The sequence below is a fragment of the Nilaparvata lugens genome, chromosome 12 (assembly GCF_014356525.2).
Source record: "Nilaparvata lugens isolate BPH chromosome 12, ASM1435652v1, whole genome shotgun sequence".
Lineage (NCBI taxonomy): Eukaryota > Metazoa > Arthropoda > Insecta > Hemiptera > Delphacidae > Nilaparvata > Nilaparvata lugens.
The window spans coordinates 22,676,769-22,692,894 of NC_052515.1; the positions used below are offsets into that span (position 1 = coordinate 22,676,769).

At 33.8% G+C, this 16,126-nt stretch overlaps 1 protein-coding gene across 5 annotated transcripts in view; it reads left to right on the plus strand.

Annotated features, from left to right (window-relative positions):
• Positions 1-2,437: 2,437 nt before the first annotated feature.
• LOC111050411 (protein goliath-like) overlaps positions 2,438-16,126 on the plus strand; it is a 101,826-nt gene continuing 88,137 nt past the window's right edge. The window contains exon 1 of one of the 5 annotated variants that reach the window (XM_039439170.1): positions 2,438-4,946. In XM_039439170.1, the coding sequence (XP_039295104.1) occupies positions 4,442-4,946 (505 nt within the window). In that variant the 5' untranslated portion in view covers positions 2,438-4,441. The remainder of the gene's footprint in view (positions 4,947-16,126) is intronic. The other 4 variants (XM_039439168.1, XM_039439169.1, XM_039439167.1 and 1 more) reach the window with 4 other exon arrangements.

Sequence of the window (16,126 nt, forward strand, 5' to 3'; positions counted from 1 at the left end):
CAGAGTACTTTTTCCTTTGTGTAAATTGTGAAATTCAATGATTTTTTTAGTCGTCATTTTTTTAAAGTCGTCAAAACAGCTGTTCTACAGATGAAATATCTCGACTATGTGTTCTTTTTATGAACTGCTCTACCTACCTACCTCATGCACGAGAAGGAGGTTACAAAGTCCATTTCTCAAGGATGGGGTGGACCCCCTATTAGTTTCCCAGAAAGGAGACTCATGCCAGTTAATAGAGCTGATAAATAACTATACAGAGTATGAATTTGAAAAAAATCGGTCAAGTTATTTTGAAAAAATCGTGAAAAACATGGTATTTTAGTAATTATCCGCCATTTTTCTCAAGAATATTACGGAGCTCCTGCAATTTTCCAAGGAAAAAACTCATGTCATTTGATAGGACTTATGAATAGCTGCTACCCATGGCTTGAATTTGAAGAAAATCGTTAGAGCCGTTTTCGAGAAAACCGTGAAAAACCTGGTTTTTGGTCATTATCCGCCATTTTTCTCAAGAATATTACGGAGCTCATGGAATTTTCCCAGAAATGAGACTCATGCCAGTTGATAGTGCTTATGAATATCTATCCATGGTATGAATTTGAAGTAAATCGTTAGAGCAGTTTTTGAGAAAACTGTGAAAAACATGGATTTTTAGTCATTATCCGCCATTTTTCTCAAGAATATTACGGAGCTCCTGAAATTTTCCCAGAAATAAAACTTATGCCAGTTGATAGGGCTTAAAAATAGCTATCCATGGTATGAATTTGAAGAAAATCGTTGGAGCCGTTTTCGAGAAAACCGTGAAAAACATGGTTTTTTAGTCATTTTCCGCCATTTTTCTCAAGAATATTACGGAGCTCCTGAAATTTTCCCAGAAATGAGACTTATGCTAGTTGATAGGGCTTATAAATAGCTATCCATGATATAAAATTGAAGAAAATCGTTAGAGCCATTTTCGAGAAAAACGTGAAAAACATGGTTTTTTAGTAATTATCCGCCATTTTTTCCGCCATCTTGAATTGAATTTTATTGAATTTCTTATTGTCGGGTCCTCATGGTATAGGGACCTTAAGTTTAAAATTTCAAGTCGATCGGTTAATTAGGAATGGAGTTATCGTGTTCACAGACATACACACACACACACATACACACATACACACACACAGACCAATACCCAAAAATCATGTTTTTGGACTCAGGGGACCTTGAAACGTATAGAAAACTTGAAATTGGGGTACCTTAATTTTTTTTGGAAAGCAATACTTTCCTTACCTATGGTAGTAGGGCAAGGAAAGTAAAAAATATCTATATTAGCCTAATTATCTTTACAAATCACAAATCAGCTGTCAGCTGGATCATCTCAATGAGACATGCAAAGATGCAAATTATTTTACAAGTCACAAAAAATCTCTCAGTTGCATTGCAATTTAGTTGTACATAACTAAGTTCAGTTGTAGTTTTTGTTGTGTTGCGAATAACGCAAATGCAGCTTGAACTATATCTCTTGAATTTCCACTGCTTCCAATATTCATTCATTTATTGATTTATTCATTTATACAATAAGTCCATCATCACAACATGATAGGGAGAGGAAAAATAAGGTAACCTTGTGCTATTCCTCTCCCAAATTTAGGTAACACATAGTCCGAAATAGGTTGTCTTGTAGTTTTTCAATTCACAAAATGTTCAGTCCTGAAGTATTTTCACAAAGTAGATTTTCAAATTTAGATGCTCCAAAACTAAACATAGAAGGAATATTTTACATTATTATAACTAAAAAAAGAAATATTCACATATTAAAAATATAATTTTGAAGAATTACCGAAAAACAAACTATAGAACTTCTGACAGAATAACAGCGGCATTTTGAGTGAGTTTTCCAGCCTAGGGGCTCACAAGTAATAGTCGACACTTTCCCCCAACATTGGATACCATTGGATGTTATGAGAGTTGGGAGTGCTCACACATGATCGACCAAAGAGTAATCACTCTCTTTAGAGCTTCACTGCCCTCTGTCCAATATGTAAGCAGAGCTTCAGACTTTTATGTTTTGAGCAGAGAGAATAGAACCATGAAGAAGAAATTGAGTGGCTTTTGAATATTTACGAAGTGTCCAAACTAGAACAAAGTTATTACATAGTATTTCGTCATGAAAACAACATCAATTAAGTTATTCTTCATTATTCGTCTTTGATAGAACTACTTTAAATATATTCTTATTCCATTTCCCTGTTTCTACGTTCTAAAAGAAGAGATTCCAGGGGTAGACCTATCTTCACGACCACCTCTGCCTCTGGATAGAAGATATAGAAGTTTTAGTTGACAAAATGCATTTCAGACAATATTATCAGCGTGCAACACATTTATTTCTGTGTATCATTGTGAGCTTCCTTTCTGCACGGCCGTGACCCAATCCAGCCAGCAGCTGATAGCATGCACTGCACAGACAGTGACCCTCGCAAACGGGACACGCTAGCCGCACAAAGCAACGCAGTGCAAGCGAGGGTTGCAACAGTGAGAGAGAGTGGGAGAGTGCTATCACCGACCAACTGGCACGAGAGAGAGAGCAAACAATGAGTCAGAGTAGGGGACTCCCTCAGCCCGGTCTAGAGACATGCTCGTGTAGAATTCAGATTCAGTTCTTGGCGAGTCGCTCTACCAGCACTGTGACTGGTCTAATCGCGTCTGTTATCGTCGGTCAATAGTTTTGACACAGGAAGAAACAGTTGCAGTGATTTGTAAAGTGTGATTAAACCTCGACTATTGAAAACTATACCCTTGTGTCCTGTGAAAACGTCGACGTATAGGTTAGGTTCATCAAAACATTTGAGAATCTCAGGAATACAGACTTAGTGCGTTGATATCTAGTGTTTCTTGAGGAGATCTTGGAAGATATTTCTCTGATAGTCACTCGAAAGATAACTAGCTCTAGTACATGTTACATACACCTGTGGTATTCAATATTTCATAAGTGATATACACCATCCAAAGCTACCTGTTTCCTAGTTGAATTTCATTGAAAGATACATATATCAAACAGCGGTATTTGAGTTAAAAATTGGTGTCACAGAGAAATAAATTGTTGGAGCTCTCAGTGTTTGTCTCTGAGTGAACTACAACTGTAATCTTTCAGTCTTGAAACTACTTGGTGCTAAAAATAAGAAAATTGTAGAGAGGTGTGAAATCGAGTGTTTACCACATGCTTAATCCTCAACACCGTAAGATGTTGATGTTTTCTTCGTGTGACGGAAGAATCTTGAAGCGGTCATGTAGATCGTAGGGTTTCCCTCACTGAAGATCTATTTCCTATGCACCGTCTGTTGTTTTCATCCTGTTAGGACAGACTAATTGTGTTTAGGTGGCATTTAAATCGAGTTTGCAACGACTCCACCCTCTTTTAACACGTGATAATTATGTGGTGACGTTTGGGGCTTCAGAAATAGCCCCTAGGGGACGAATCAGTCTCGAATGGTAACCCAGCCGGGTAGTACCCTCTCGAACCTCAACCTAGGTAGACCTAGCCCTATGTCACGGGTTAGGTGACATCTAGTTAAACTCCCCTAGTGTCGCACCCGGATTCTAGAAACTCTACTCGACGTTTTATCGGGTTTTCAATTTGTGAAAATTACGAGAACCTGATTAGGCGGCCGAACTACTAAAGCAATGATAAGTGTAACTATTCCATCCTTTGAATCAGGTGTTATTTTAGTTGTCTAAGACCACTGCCCAAGTTTTTTTCTAAGCAATACCTAGTTTACCTAATAAAAAGCTGTGATTGAGCTATCGAAGAGTGTAAAGTGAATAATTCAATAATATTCCATCGATAACATTGGTGTTACATAACAGTATCACGAGTTATCTTGAAATTACCAATCGACAATAACAAATTTCACTGTTCAGTGAAATAAAAACAAACTTTGATGCTGTAAATTGATCTCCAAAATATTTTCCGTGAAACGTCATCTACAGAAATCCATCGAAGTTGGGTTACTAATATTATCGCAATATACCATTAAAGTGAATATCTCCAATTTTTAACTCAACAACTATTCCACTCGATCTCAGAGAATATTAATAGAGAGACTTCACTAGGAATAATAACATAGAGTGAGTCTTACACTATTCTAAGAAGATTTCACCAAAAATCTTGACAAAAGTTGAAATTACCCTTGTAAGTCTTACATTTGAAAATAAATCTACATACCTACAACTATCAACAACACTATAATATAATTTATGAATTATCAACAATATTCTCCAAATCAAGTCAGTTTGGTGACAATACCTTCTAGTTCGAATCACAAGGTTTGTGAGAGCATTTGAAATCGAGTCACTAATATTCTGAAGATATTTATTGGAATCTGTGACGATATTCGAAACCAAGTCACTATTTTTTGGGGAAATTGTAACTTGTTCAGTTGAATTTGAATTTGGCGCCAAAATGGTACCGAGACTAGTGTTGGCCGCCGGTCAGCTGATGCTGGCTACGCTATCAGTTGCCATGGCAACGACGACTGACTCCTGTTCGACAGACTGGATCCGACAGTCGCTGGACAACGGCGAGACCAGTGTAGCGGCCGACAGCTACACGACCGCCTTCATCAACGTCACGTTCCGGGACCCGTCTACGGGCCGCTGGCACTCGGAGACCGACGAGATCGGCAAGTTCGGCGGCTATCACGTGGGTCCCGCGGCGGGAGTGCTAGTCCACGTGATTGACGCGGGCGGAGAGCTGAATACCGCGTGTACGCTGCCGCTGAGACGCGGTCCCGCGCCTGGCTTCAACATCCCCGCCGAGCCGTGGATCGCCCTCGTGAAGCGCGGCGGATGCAACTTCCAGGTGAAGGTCGACCATGCCCTCAGGTACAACGCGTCGGGGGTGATCGTCTACAACGACCGCGACAAGGCCTCGCTGGAGAAAATGAAGCTGGCGCCCAATGGAAACCGTGAGTAGATTGCTTATTTTTTCAGCCTTGCTTGATGAATTCTCGCTCAATGAGTTCTGTAAGTTAGAACAAAGAGGAGCGGCGTAGATAGGGTGCACGCACGGAGTCTCATACTTATTTTCTTATTTTGTGGGAGCGGTATAAGGAAGCGGAGAAATTTAGTTACCGTACATGTATTATTTTCAACACTCTCAGCTACCTTTTATTTACAATCTACCTCTGGTGCTCTACTATGTTTTGACCCTATGGAATTGATCGATAATTTACAAAAATTGTAAAATTTATAGCTACATAAGTTCTTGTGGTTTCATAAGATTTATAAAGCTCATAGATTTATGAATCTTATGAGATGGTTTTATGAGTTGTGCAGGTTCTGTGAGTTTCATAACTTCATGAATGTAATGATATAAGTAGCTTTAGGAGTTTTATAAGATCAATAGCATTATAAATCTTATGAAATTGATATCTTTCTAAGCTTAAGCTTAATAGGTTTTACGAGATTCATAGCTTTATTGATGCTACGAGATTAATAGCTTTTATTTAACTTTTCAATCAATATAGGTTTATAGGTTTCATGAGATTCATAGCGTCACTGATGCTCTGAGATTGAAAGCATCATTAACCATATGAAATTGATATCTTTTCATGAAATAAGATTTTATGGAGTCTATGTGATTGATAACTTGATTGTGACATTAGTGTAATGAGAGTATTATGAAATTGATGAATTTCAACATAATGAGAAAATTATGAGATTGATCATGATCATTAAATCGTGGATCATAGATCAATAAATTGAGCCTCCACTTACCGAAGGCTCAGACATTTCGCAAAATCTCGTCTTAACACGAACAAAGCTAATACTCCTGCAGATTATTTTAATTGTGAATATTCAGAGTGAAGAGTTATGAAGTTTATTGTGACTTCAATGTCTACAATGAAGATATAGTGACCAGCACAGACCACAGTTAGAGAAAACTTCTATACAATTCTATAAGATTATTTCATTCCATTTCACGGTGCCAGAGCAAGCCAGAACAAGCTAATATGTTTTTAGAATAAAAGCCAATTTTACTGAATGATTTGAGCGAATTCACAGAGACAGAATTAAGACCGTACATTTTGAGAAGCAAAGAAAAGTTGAGAAAAATTGTATATGAATTGAAAGTGAGAAGATAATAAAGGTGGAAAAGATGTAGTTTGGAAAAGAGAGACGTAGTTATTGCAAAAAAGGTGTTTGGAGGGTTGTCTAACCTACTCCTACTTTGGAGTTGCAATAGGTCCCTCCCATCACCCATCTCCCATCTCCATTCTTAGCGAGCTATTGCAATCCACTAGTATTGACATCAATTACTGTTTTCTTATCATTTTTCATTCCTGGAACCAATTATGTCACGTACTATCGGGCAATTGGAATTTGGTTACACCACACTATATTTACATTGAATACTTTACTCAACAGTCAGCGTTTGACCGTCGAAGCGGTAGGATGTATTTTGCATCGTAGTATTTATAGAGAAGTTGTATTTTTACAAGTATACATTTATATTTTGACAAAGTTAGATATACGGTGTAACTAGCTGATTATTATACTGTTTTTGACATCGTATTATACTGCTTTAACAAAATTATATAACATGGAGATTATTATATTGATTTCATATTTTTTTATTAGAAATAATTATTTATATAGCAAATATGTTTCTATATTAGTTTTTTTAAATATAAAACCTTATATAAAATAGGGACTGGAATAGCACAAAGGTTACCCTTTTTTCCTCTTCTTATCATTATTTAGATGGTGTAAGGTAGGGAATAGATAAATTATGAAAAATCTATATATGCTAAATGATACAGTGATATATTGATCATCATCATGTTACACCTAGTTCCACAGTATTATTCTTAGTTCGACCGTATTTATTTATTTGTTTATTCATACTCTATATTCGTTTATTCAAAAGATACAGTATATGAGAGATCCATTATCGCTTTCATAACACACACATTATACAATGTGATATAAAATCAAGCTTGAACCTGAAAAAATATTCATAAGTCTACAATATTACACTCAGTATTTAGTTCTAAACGTGGAGTATTTATATTGTACTTAGTATAGCTATTTCGCTCTGAAACTGACACAGGTAATACAAACACTACGTGTTTCTTATGCAATACAATGAGCAGGATTGAGCGAAAAAATATTCCGAGAAAACAATGATTGCAAGGAAGTAAAATGGCGGCAATTTCGAAACGTCTACCGCGAAATCCATTAGGAAGTCTCGATATTGCTCTTGTTACAAAATACGAACAAACAACCAGTCTCGTAATCTTTGAAATGGAGGTATCGGCAATATTAGCAGCCGTGAATTTTCTGAAAGGTTTAACTTGTAAGATTCTTGTTTTCCTCTTAGAAAGTACACGGGAAATGATAAAAAATTATCTTTTTTCATTTGAACTGCTGCAACTATCGTTTTTTATGTGCAACCATTGGACGTTAAAAGGTCGATAATAGTTCAATATTTAAACATTCAATTGTGTTTTTTGTACATAAATTTATCAGTTGAACGTAAAAACGATGATGGAATTTCAATACATGAGTAAATTATCATTATTGAAGTGTTGCTTTGGAAAAATAAGATATATACTCTTAAAATTATACAATTAATTACAATATATATAGCCTATATATATATATATATATATATATATATATATATATATATATATATATATATAATTAGAATATAGACAATTAAATACTCAACCCTTCATGAGATGAATGAAACGGCGATTAAGCCATCTCCATTATCAAATTGATAATATCCAAATCATAGAAATAAATCTTAAGTATTAAAGTGAAGGTAATTCAACATTTTTCAATTGTTGATCATGAATTATAAATCTGTATGAAATTATATCAGTTCTCGTCAATTGATTCTTGAAGATTATTGATCTATGAGAATTGCTCATCAAATGATAATGGAAAATATAGTATCAATACTGTACTGTTTGCAGATTGTAATCACTTTTTGTTTTTTTAATCTCTTATAGCATGCGAATACCATGTCTCTATGAAATCGAAGTCTCTTATAATTTTACTTGAAAAAAGTTGGAAATTATTAGAACTCCAGTAATTTATAGTGAACTATAGTAATGATGACTTGTGATACATCTAGATTAAGGTGACCATCCGTCCTGCTTTTTAGGATAGTGTCCCGCTGTCCACTGATTTACTCGGGGGACGCTATTATTTCCCACTTTGGCTGGATAAAAAAGTAAACGTCCCGCTTTACATATTATATGCTGAAATAAAATGTTCTTGACTGACTCTCTCAATGTAAATATAAAAACAACAAGGACATTACATACACTTAAGACTTAAATGTAGGTAAATTATACCTGCATTGGGGAGTTTATTATACTGTAATTATTTTTATATTGAAATGTGCTAGAATGCATTCACAATTTAAGCTTTACCAATTTGTTTCCCTTGACCATCTTGGGTGTCCCGCTTTGAGGTAATTACAAATATGGTCACCTTAATCTAGTTGCTCTTCCTTTTGAAAAGGTCTCTCAAATCAATCAATTCAACTTATCCCTCCCAAATTAACATAATAATATTAAGTAATTTTACTTGTATGATTTAATAATTGTAATCAATAGTTTTATATTTTCAATCTAATATTATACTATTCATATTAATAATATACTACAAATGCTTTTGAATTTTTGTATCGTGATCAAGTAACTATAAGAATGTCATGAATGTTAAAAAATAATTAATTTAATATCAATCAATTAATAATTTTATTCAATTCAACACAATAATCATAAAATAAATCAAAATACAAAACATCACAATCAAAAATAAATTTCTATCAAATACAAAAAGCAGGCGTCATGTTGGGGTGTGCTGAAAAGAAAGAAAGGAGGAGAAATACCTATAGCCAACTATGGCTAAATATGTGCCATAAAAATGACAGTTGATCTTGGTACTAAGCTTTTCTTTTCTCTTTTATAAGACTTTTCTTGATACTATAACTATTTCGTTCAAATGATCACAAACAGTATTTGAGAGATTGAAGATTCAAAATGTTAATGAAAATAAAGATAGATGAAGTTTTGAAACAGAAAAACTGAATCACATTAAATGGATAAATAATAAGAGTAACACGAACAATACGATAAGAGATTAAAGATTCGAAATGCAGATGTAAATAAAGATAGATGAAGTTTTGAAACTGAAGAAACTGAATCACATTAAATGGATAAATAATGAGAGTAACACAAAGAATACGATAAGAGAAATGTTAATGATCTTTATTATTGTTGAGATGAAAGTGCCTTTGCCAAAGCAAATTGCAGTGTTTGTTCCAAATCTATTTCAGAGTCGAGAAATCTTCCGAATTGTGTTCCTCATTGTTTTGGCCTTGATTTGAATGTCTTGTCTAATCCTAGGGCGATGGGCGATGTATTTATTTTATTACACACAAAAAATGTGGAGTGTTTACACGCCGACTAAATTTATTTTCAGGTATTTTATGAAGGCGTAAATTTTGTGTCGTGCTTGAAAATTATCATGTAACTGATTGTTCGATGAATATATCATTCTTTACAAGTTTAAACTCGAAGCTATCTATAAATTAATCTTCCTCTATTTTTATTCGTTCCTGTGCTAAGAATTCGTTCAGTGAATCCCATCTCTTAATTTACGTATCTCATTCGTATTCTTCACATTTGTGACAGAATCATAACTCATTCTGCAAATTTATACATTCTTGTTGAAAATTTGAGGCTCATTGTCATATCTCAATGATAAATCTACCATGTTCATACGAATTCGTTGTAGTCCTTCCAAATTTGATAAATTTTACAGTTCTATGCTTGCATCTATCAGCAATTAATGGTATAATCAATATAATAATGTGCTTATTGACTAATACTTTTCGGAAATTCTCAGGAACTGTATATTTATTCATGCACTTGAATTCATTCATAGTACACTATACTATAAACGAGTAAAAAACTAAGCCACGGCCTAAATAGGCCTATCCTAAATAGGCAAAAATATAACATTTTACAAACACTACAGCAAAATAGAATTATACAATTTCGACAAGTTGAACATACATAATTTTTCTAAGAGGAAGCCAATGAGTATGTCCATCTCGAGGTACTAGATCCAAGTGAGATTATTATAATACGTACAATTATAATCAAACTCTTGCGTTCAACTGAATAAAATGATTAATCTGTATTATCAATTTCAATCTGTAGACAGAATTTTTAAATTATTATGGTAAGGATTCTTTATTCATGTGACAATATTCAAACATTGTATGATCTATCAATGAATATTTTATTTTTCCTTCAGAACAATATGCATACATGTACGTCTACAATAATAAAGTACAATTGACAATTAACAAAATAAGTTAAAAGTAAAATAGTATTAATATTAAATACGGAAGGTCCCTGAAAAGGTTGAAACCTGAGCGTAGGATCCGATATTTACAAAAATATAATTATTTCTAAAATAAAATAAAAGGGGTGGACTCCTATAAACATCTCAATTTGAAGAAATTTACAAAGAAGGAGGATAGAAAAACAAGAAAGTAAGAAAATACGAGACAAGACAAGAAAAATGAAATAAAATAAGCAGACATTCTTGAATGATTACGAACTCATCCTAGTCAAATAGTTGAAGAATATCAAAACTATATTAACTCAGACTACAGATTTTTAAACCAATATCGGGGGACCGAGCTTCGCTCTGGAGTACAAAAGCATAGAAAATTTATTACGTAAGAAGAAATTATCATAAATATACTTATAGTTCGTACTGAGAAGTTCTATCTAATCACAGTAGATTGAGATTAATTTCTAGAGAAATGCAAAAATTTCTCTCACAAAGACCCGATTGCACAAAAGCCGGTTAAATTTTAATCCTGATTAATTTCAAGTGAACCAAATCAGAGAAGACCATTTCAAAAAGATGGTTATACTGGAATTAATCAGGACTAAAAATAACCGGCTTTTTTGCAACCGGCACTAAGTACCCGATTAATGATTACAAAAGTTCAACAGCTGAGTCATAATTTTGACACAGTACCTCACACATGAACTCGCTCACTCACTTCCATCATCAACAGACGACGAAATAATTATTATCAGCTGTTTCTCCAAGAATGAATAATAATTATCCTTTCAATGTCCTTCAGCGAGTTTTCCCAGGGATGAGACCTAGTGCAATCGAATTTTTTTATTATAAACCTACTATGTACTGTATTTCGTGAGAATCGTTAGAGCCGTTTTTGAGATCCGGTGAAATACAAACATATAAACAGAAATTGCTCGTTAAATAGTATACGATTATTTCCAAAAAATAAAATTTTTCCAGCTGTAAGTCTTGCAATTTTCAAAAAAAGATTGAAATATTGGTTGTTTGAAATAAGTGAGGAGGGGGCTGTGGCTCTGATATTGGCGGGCGGCGGACTCACCTGACTGCAAAATTAACAGGACTTTTACTGACTCTATACCAATACTGACTGACTCTATACGATAAAGACTGGCTATATACGATACAGACGGACTTTACAATACAGAATGACTTTCTACAATACAAAACTATGACAATCATTCGAATGGAATTACCCTCATAAATTGAATTAATTTCGGCTCTCTTTCTTTTTCCCCTTCATAAGATTCACTCTACTTGAAATACCAACTCGAGTCTACGCACAGGCACAGTGCCCATGTAGGCTCATTCCATAATCCATAGTATGAAAACCTAATCTAAGTACTCAATTATTTGTATTTTATATTATTCATCATTTTTGTACTTACTGTATTGTGGAATTATATTATTAATTTTCATCTGTAGACTGAATTTTAAAATTATTATGGTAAGGATTCTTTATTCATGTGACAATATTCAAACATTTTATGATCAAATAGTTGAAGAATATCAAAACTATATTACTCAGACTACAAATTTTTAAACCATACTTGCACATAGCAGGTTTCAATGCATATTTATCAAGATAATGGGTTCCTTCATCTCAAACCCAGTATTGATTGAAACGCAAGTCGCTGTTAGAAACTAGCCAAGCAAGATATCTCAGGGTGAACTTGCAAGCATTTCTCAACCCCTCATATTCCACAACACCAACACCAACATAGGCAAATGACACCAACGTCGTATGGCGGCAACCGTCAACAGTCAACATGATATCAGATGACAGAAGCTATGGCATCAGAACCACCTACTTCTTCACTACTTTAAACTGTCAGCATTGGTTTAATGGGGAGCATTGATATCATTTAATGAGAAATGCTGTCACTTTAAGTAAATTTCACTATAGAGAAAGATCTACTCCACATTTTTTCGCTCCACTCCATACTGTCAGCATTGGCTGAATGGGCAGCATTGATGTTATATTCATAAGGAATGCTGACATTTTGAACTGAATCCCATTTTGAATTTGCGATGCACAACACTCGGGCAACCAGTTTGATCATGTGTTGTGCACTCTTAAATGTGTAGCAAATTTCTCAAATTGTGTCGACACGGCTATCATATTATTATCAACTGAACGGTTCTTACCTCGATGCTCTGTCTATTTTTATCGTCTCTTTTGATTTCTTATATTTTATTCACTTTCTCTTAAGTTTTTTCTGTTCTTCTCACTTTTATCGTCAATAGTCTTTGATATTTTGATTCACCTGTTTCTTCCTTCTAATTTTCGTACTTCCCATTCTACAGAAGGGGGTCTGCTATCGAATTTCTATTTCTAAGTCTTTAAATTTCCAAGTCCAAATTTTCAATTTCCATTTCTAAGTCTTTAAATTTTCAAGTCCAAATTTTCAATTTCCATTTCTAAGTCTTTACATTTTCAAGTCCAAATTTCATATTCCATTCCGAAGTCTTTAAATTTCCAAGTCCAAATTTTCAATTTCCATTACTAAGTCTTTAAATTTCCAAGTCCAAATTTCCAATTTCCATGTCTATGTCTTTATTTTCTAAGTCTAGAAATTTTCATTTCCAACTCTTCTAAGTTTTCCCTTCTATGCTTTATGCGCTCCTGTAATTCTCATATCTCAATTAACTTCTTCTCAAAATATTGCAATACATTCATTAATAATTGGAACTTCTTACTTCTTCCTCTTCAATGTTATACTTTATTCCCTACCTCTTCTTATTTTTACTCTCTTTATATATTTTGTTTTACTCTCTTGTTCAACCATTCCCCTCTCTCTTGTACTCTTACTTTCCTCTATTATTGTCGTTTCTTTTTCTTCCTCACCTGCATGTCTCCTATTTGATTTAAATTTGATACTCATTTACGCCTAATTTATTCATTTCTCTTTCAAACTGTTCTCCTCCTAGTTTTCCTCCTCCGCCTCTCTTGTCATCTACTCTTATTCGTTATCCTATATTAGGTATTTTAATGGTTTTGAACACTATTTGGTACTATGGCAAATGAAGGGTAGCCAACATAAAGATTCAACTCAATTCTTCTATTCGCCTAAATTTGTTATTTTTCTTCTAACCTCTTCTCCTCCTAGTTTTCCGTCTACTCATCTGTTCAACTCTTTTCAATGTCTCTTCCTCTTATTTGTCACTATATTCCTCCTCGACTCCTACTCCTGATGTTTTTCTCTTTCTTCCCTGACACCTCCCCCTTGAGTCTTCCTCTTTCTTTATGTTTTAATCGAATTTTTACTGTTACTATTTAGCTATTCCTTTACTGAAACTTATACTTTCTTCACAATATATTTCCTTATCTTCCCTTAGTTTTAATGTTTGTTTTGGACTGAAATTTTATAAAAAATGTACACCTGGAATTCTAACCTTAGCTTGGACTTTGTCACCTATAAATTTGGAAAAAATAGCACAAGGACTATCTTATTAATTTTTTTTTTTTTTTAAGATTACGTCCTAAAGACTCCAGTCATGGAGTATAAGACAAGTCATGTTATTACATAATAATTCTAACACTAAGTAGTTCAACCTAGTTTAGGTTTGAAAGGAATTCTTGTACACTATAAAAAGCTCTATCAACTAAATATTTTTTAATTTGTTTTTTGAAAATCTTCAAATCATCATTACTTTTCAAGATTTGAGGTAGCTTGTTATAAAATTTCCTACCAATATAATCTGGTTTTTGTTCAAATAACCTACTATTGTGACCCATTATATGATAATCTGCTCTGTTTCGCGTATTATACTCATGAACATCTGAATTCTGGATCACACCACTCGTTTTCACATGCATTACAACTTCATATACATACAAAGATGGCACAGTTAATAGACCAAGCTTTTTAAATAAGGCCTACAAGAGTCTAACCTATTCACTTTCTCTATACATCTGAGTGCCTTCTTTTGAATCTTAAACACCCTGTCCATATTTTGTTGAGATGAATTACCCCATACTAAAATAGCATACCTAATATGAGATAGTATAAGTCCATGGTAAGCAGTTAACAGTAGTTTTTTATCATTCAGCCTAGCAAGCTGCCGCAGGACAAATACCCCAGATGATATCTTATTACATATCCTCTCAATGTAAGGATGCCATGTTAATTTCCTGTCCAATAAAATTCCCAAGAATGATACTTTCTCTTCTTGGTCTAATTCATTTTCCTCTACAAACACATTTATTTCTCTATCCTCTACTGAATTATATTTACTTTTGAATTGTAGGAATTGACATTTCTTACTATTTATTGTTAATTGCCTTTGCTTCAAGAATTGGACAATTGACTGTACTCCAGTAAAAGCATTTATTTCTAGACTATCTAATAAATAATTGTTAAAGATAAGCGATGTGTCATCAGCAAACAACAGAGCTCTGTGATCTTTTAACTCTTTTGGTAATTGGTTCACATACAACAGAAACAGTAAGGGACCCAGAATTGAGCCTTGAGGTACTCCAGCCTGGACCTCCAGTTTTTGAGATTTAATTTTTACTATTTCATTCCCATCTACCTTGGTAAGCTCAACACACTGGTTTCTACCTATGAGATATGATTCAAACCATTTTAGTTCTATACCATTCACACCTACAGTTTTTAGTATTTCCAATAATATTCTATGGTTCACACAATCAAAAGCTTTGGATAAATCAAGAAATATTGCGGCTGGCTTCTCACCTGAATCTATAATATCTATTAGTCTTTCAACAAGGGATACTATTGCAGTCTTAGTAGATTTCCCTTTCTGGAACCCATGCTGTTCATCACATATGAAATTAATTTCTTCCAGGTGCATCAATAGCCTATTTAAAACTACTCTTTCAAAAATTTTACTTATTACATTTAGAATACTAATGGGTCTATAATTTTCAACTCTTTCAGAATCACCGCTCTTGAAAATTGGCAAAATTTTTCCTTGTTTCAGATCATCAGAGAAAATACCCTGCTCTAGTGAAGTATTAAGGAGATGCAATAAAGGGTCCAGTAATTCATTTTCACATTCTTTTAAAATTTTGCTTGAGACCCCATCCAATCCTACTGTTTTTTTGTTATTCAAATTTTTTATTATTCTTGACAACTCATCTCTTGATAATGGATGAAATTTAAATACCTTTTCAATTGGCTCAGCATTTAATGTAGTTGTATTACAAGTATTAGTGTTCAGTGACTTTTGGAGATTATATGCAACCTGTTGATAATACTTATTGAAAAAGTTACAAATGTCTATACTATCATCCATATAATTTCCATGTTCATCGATTATCCGAGGGACATTAGTAACTGTATCTTTTTGAGCTGCTCTCCTATTTCTATTAATTACCTCCCAAACAGCAGAGTTAAAATTGGTACTAGTTGTTAATATTTCAGCTGTTTTCTTACACTTAGCTTTCCTCACTTCTTTTGCATAGTTTTTCTTTAGACATTTGTATTTGACTTCACTCGGAACATCCCTTACTAATTTAAATTCCTCATAGGTTTCCCTAACAATATTTCTTTGAGTAAGAATATCTTCAGTTATCCATTCATCTACTTTGTCCAATTTACTTTTTACTTTGACTTTTTTTATTGGACAGCATACACTAATGTGAAATCTTAGAGTATCAATGAATTGCTTATATTTGTAATTTAGGTTACAACTGTTATAAACACTACTCCAATTTTCTTGAAGCAGTTCCTGCTTCAAACAATTTATA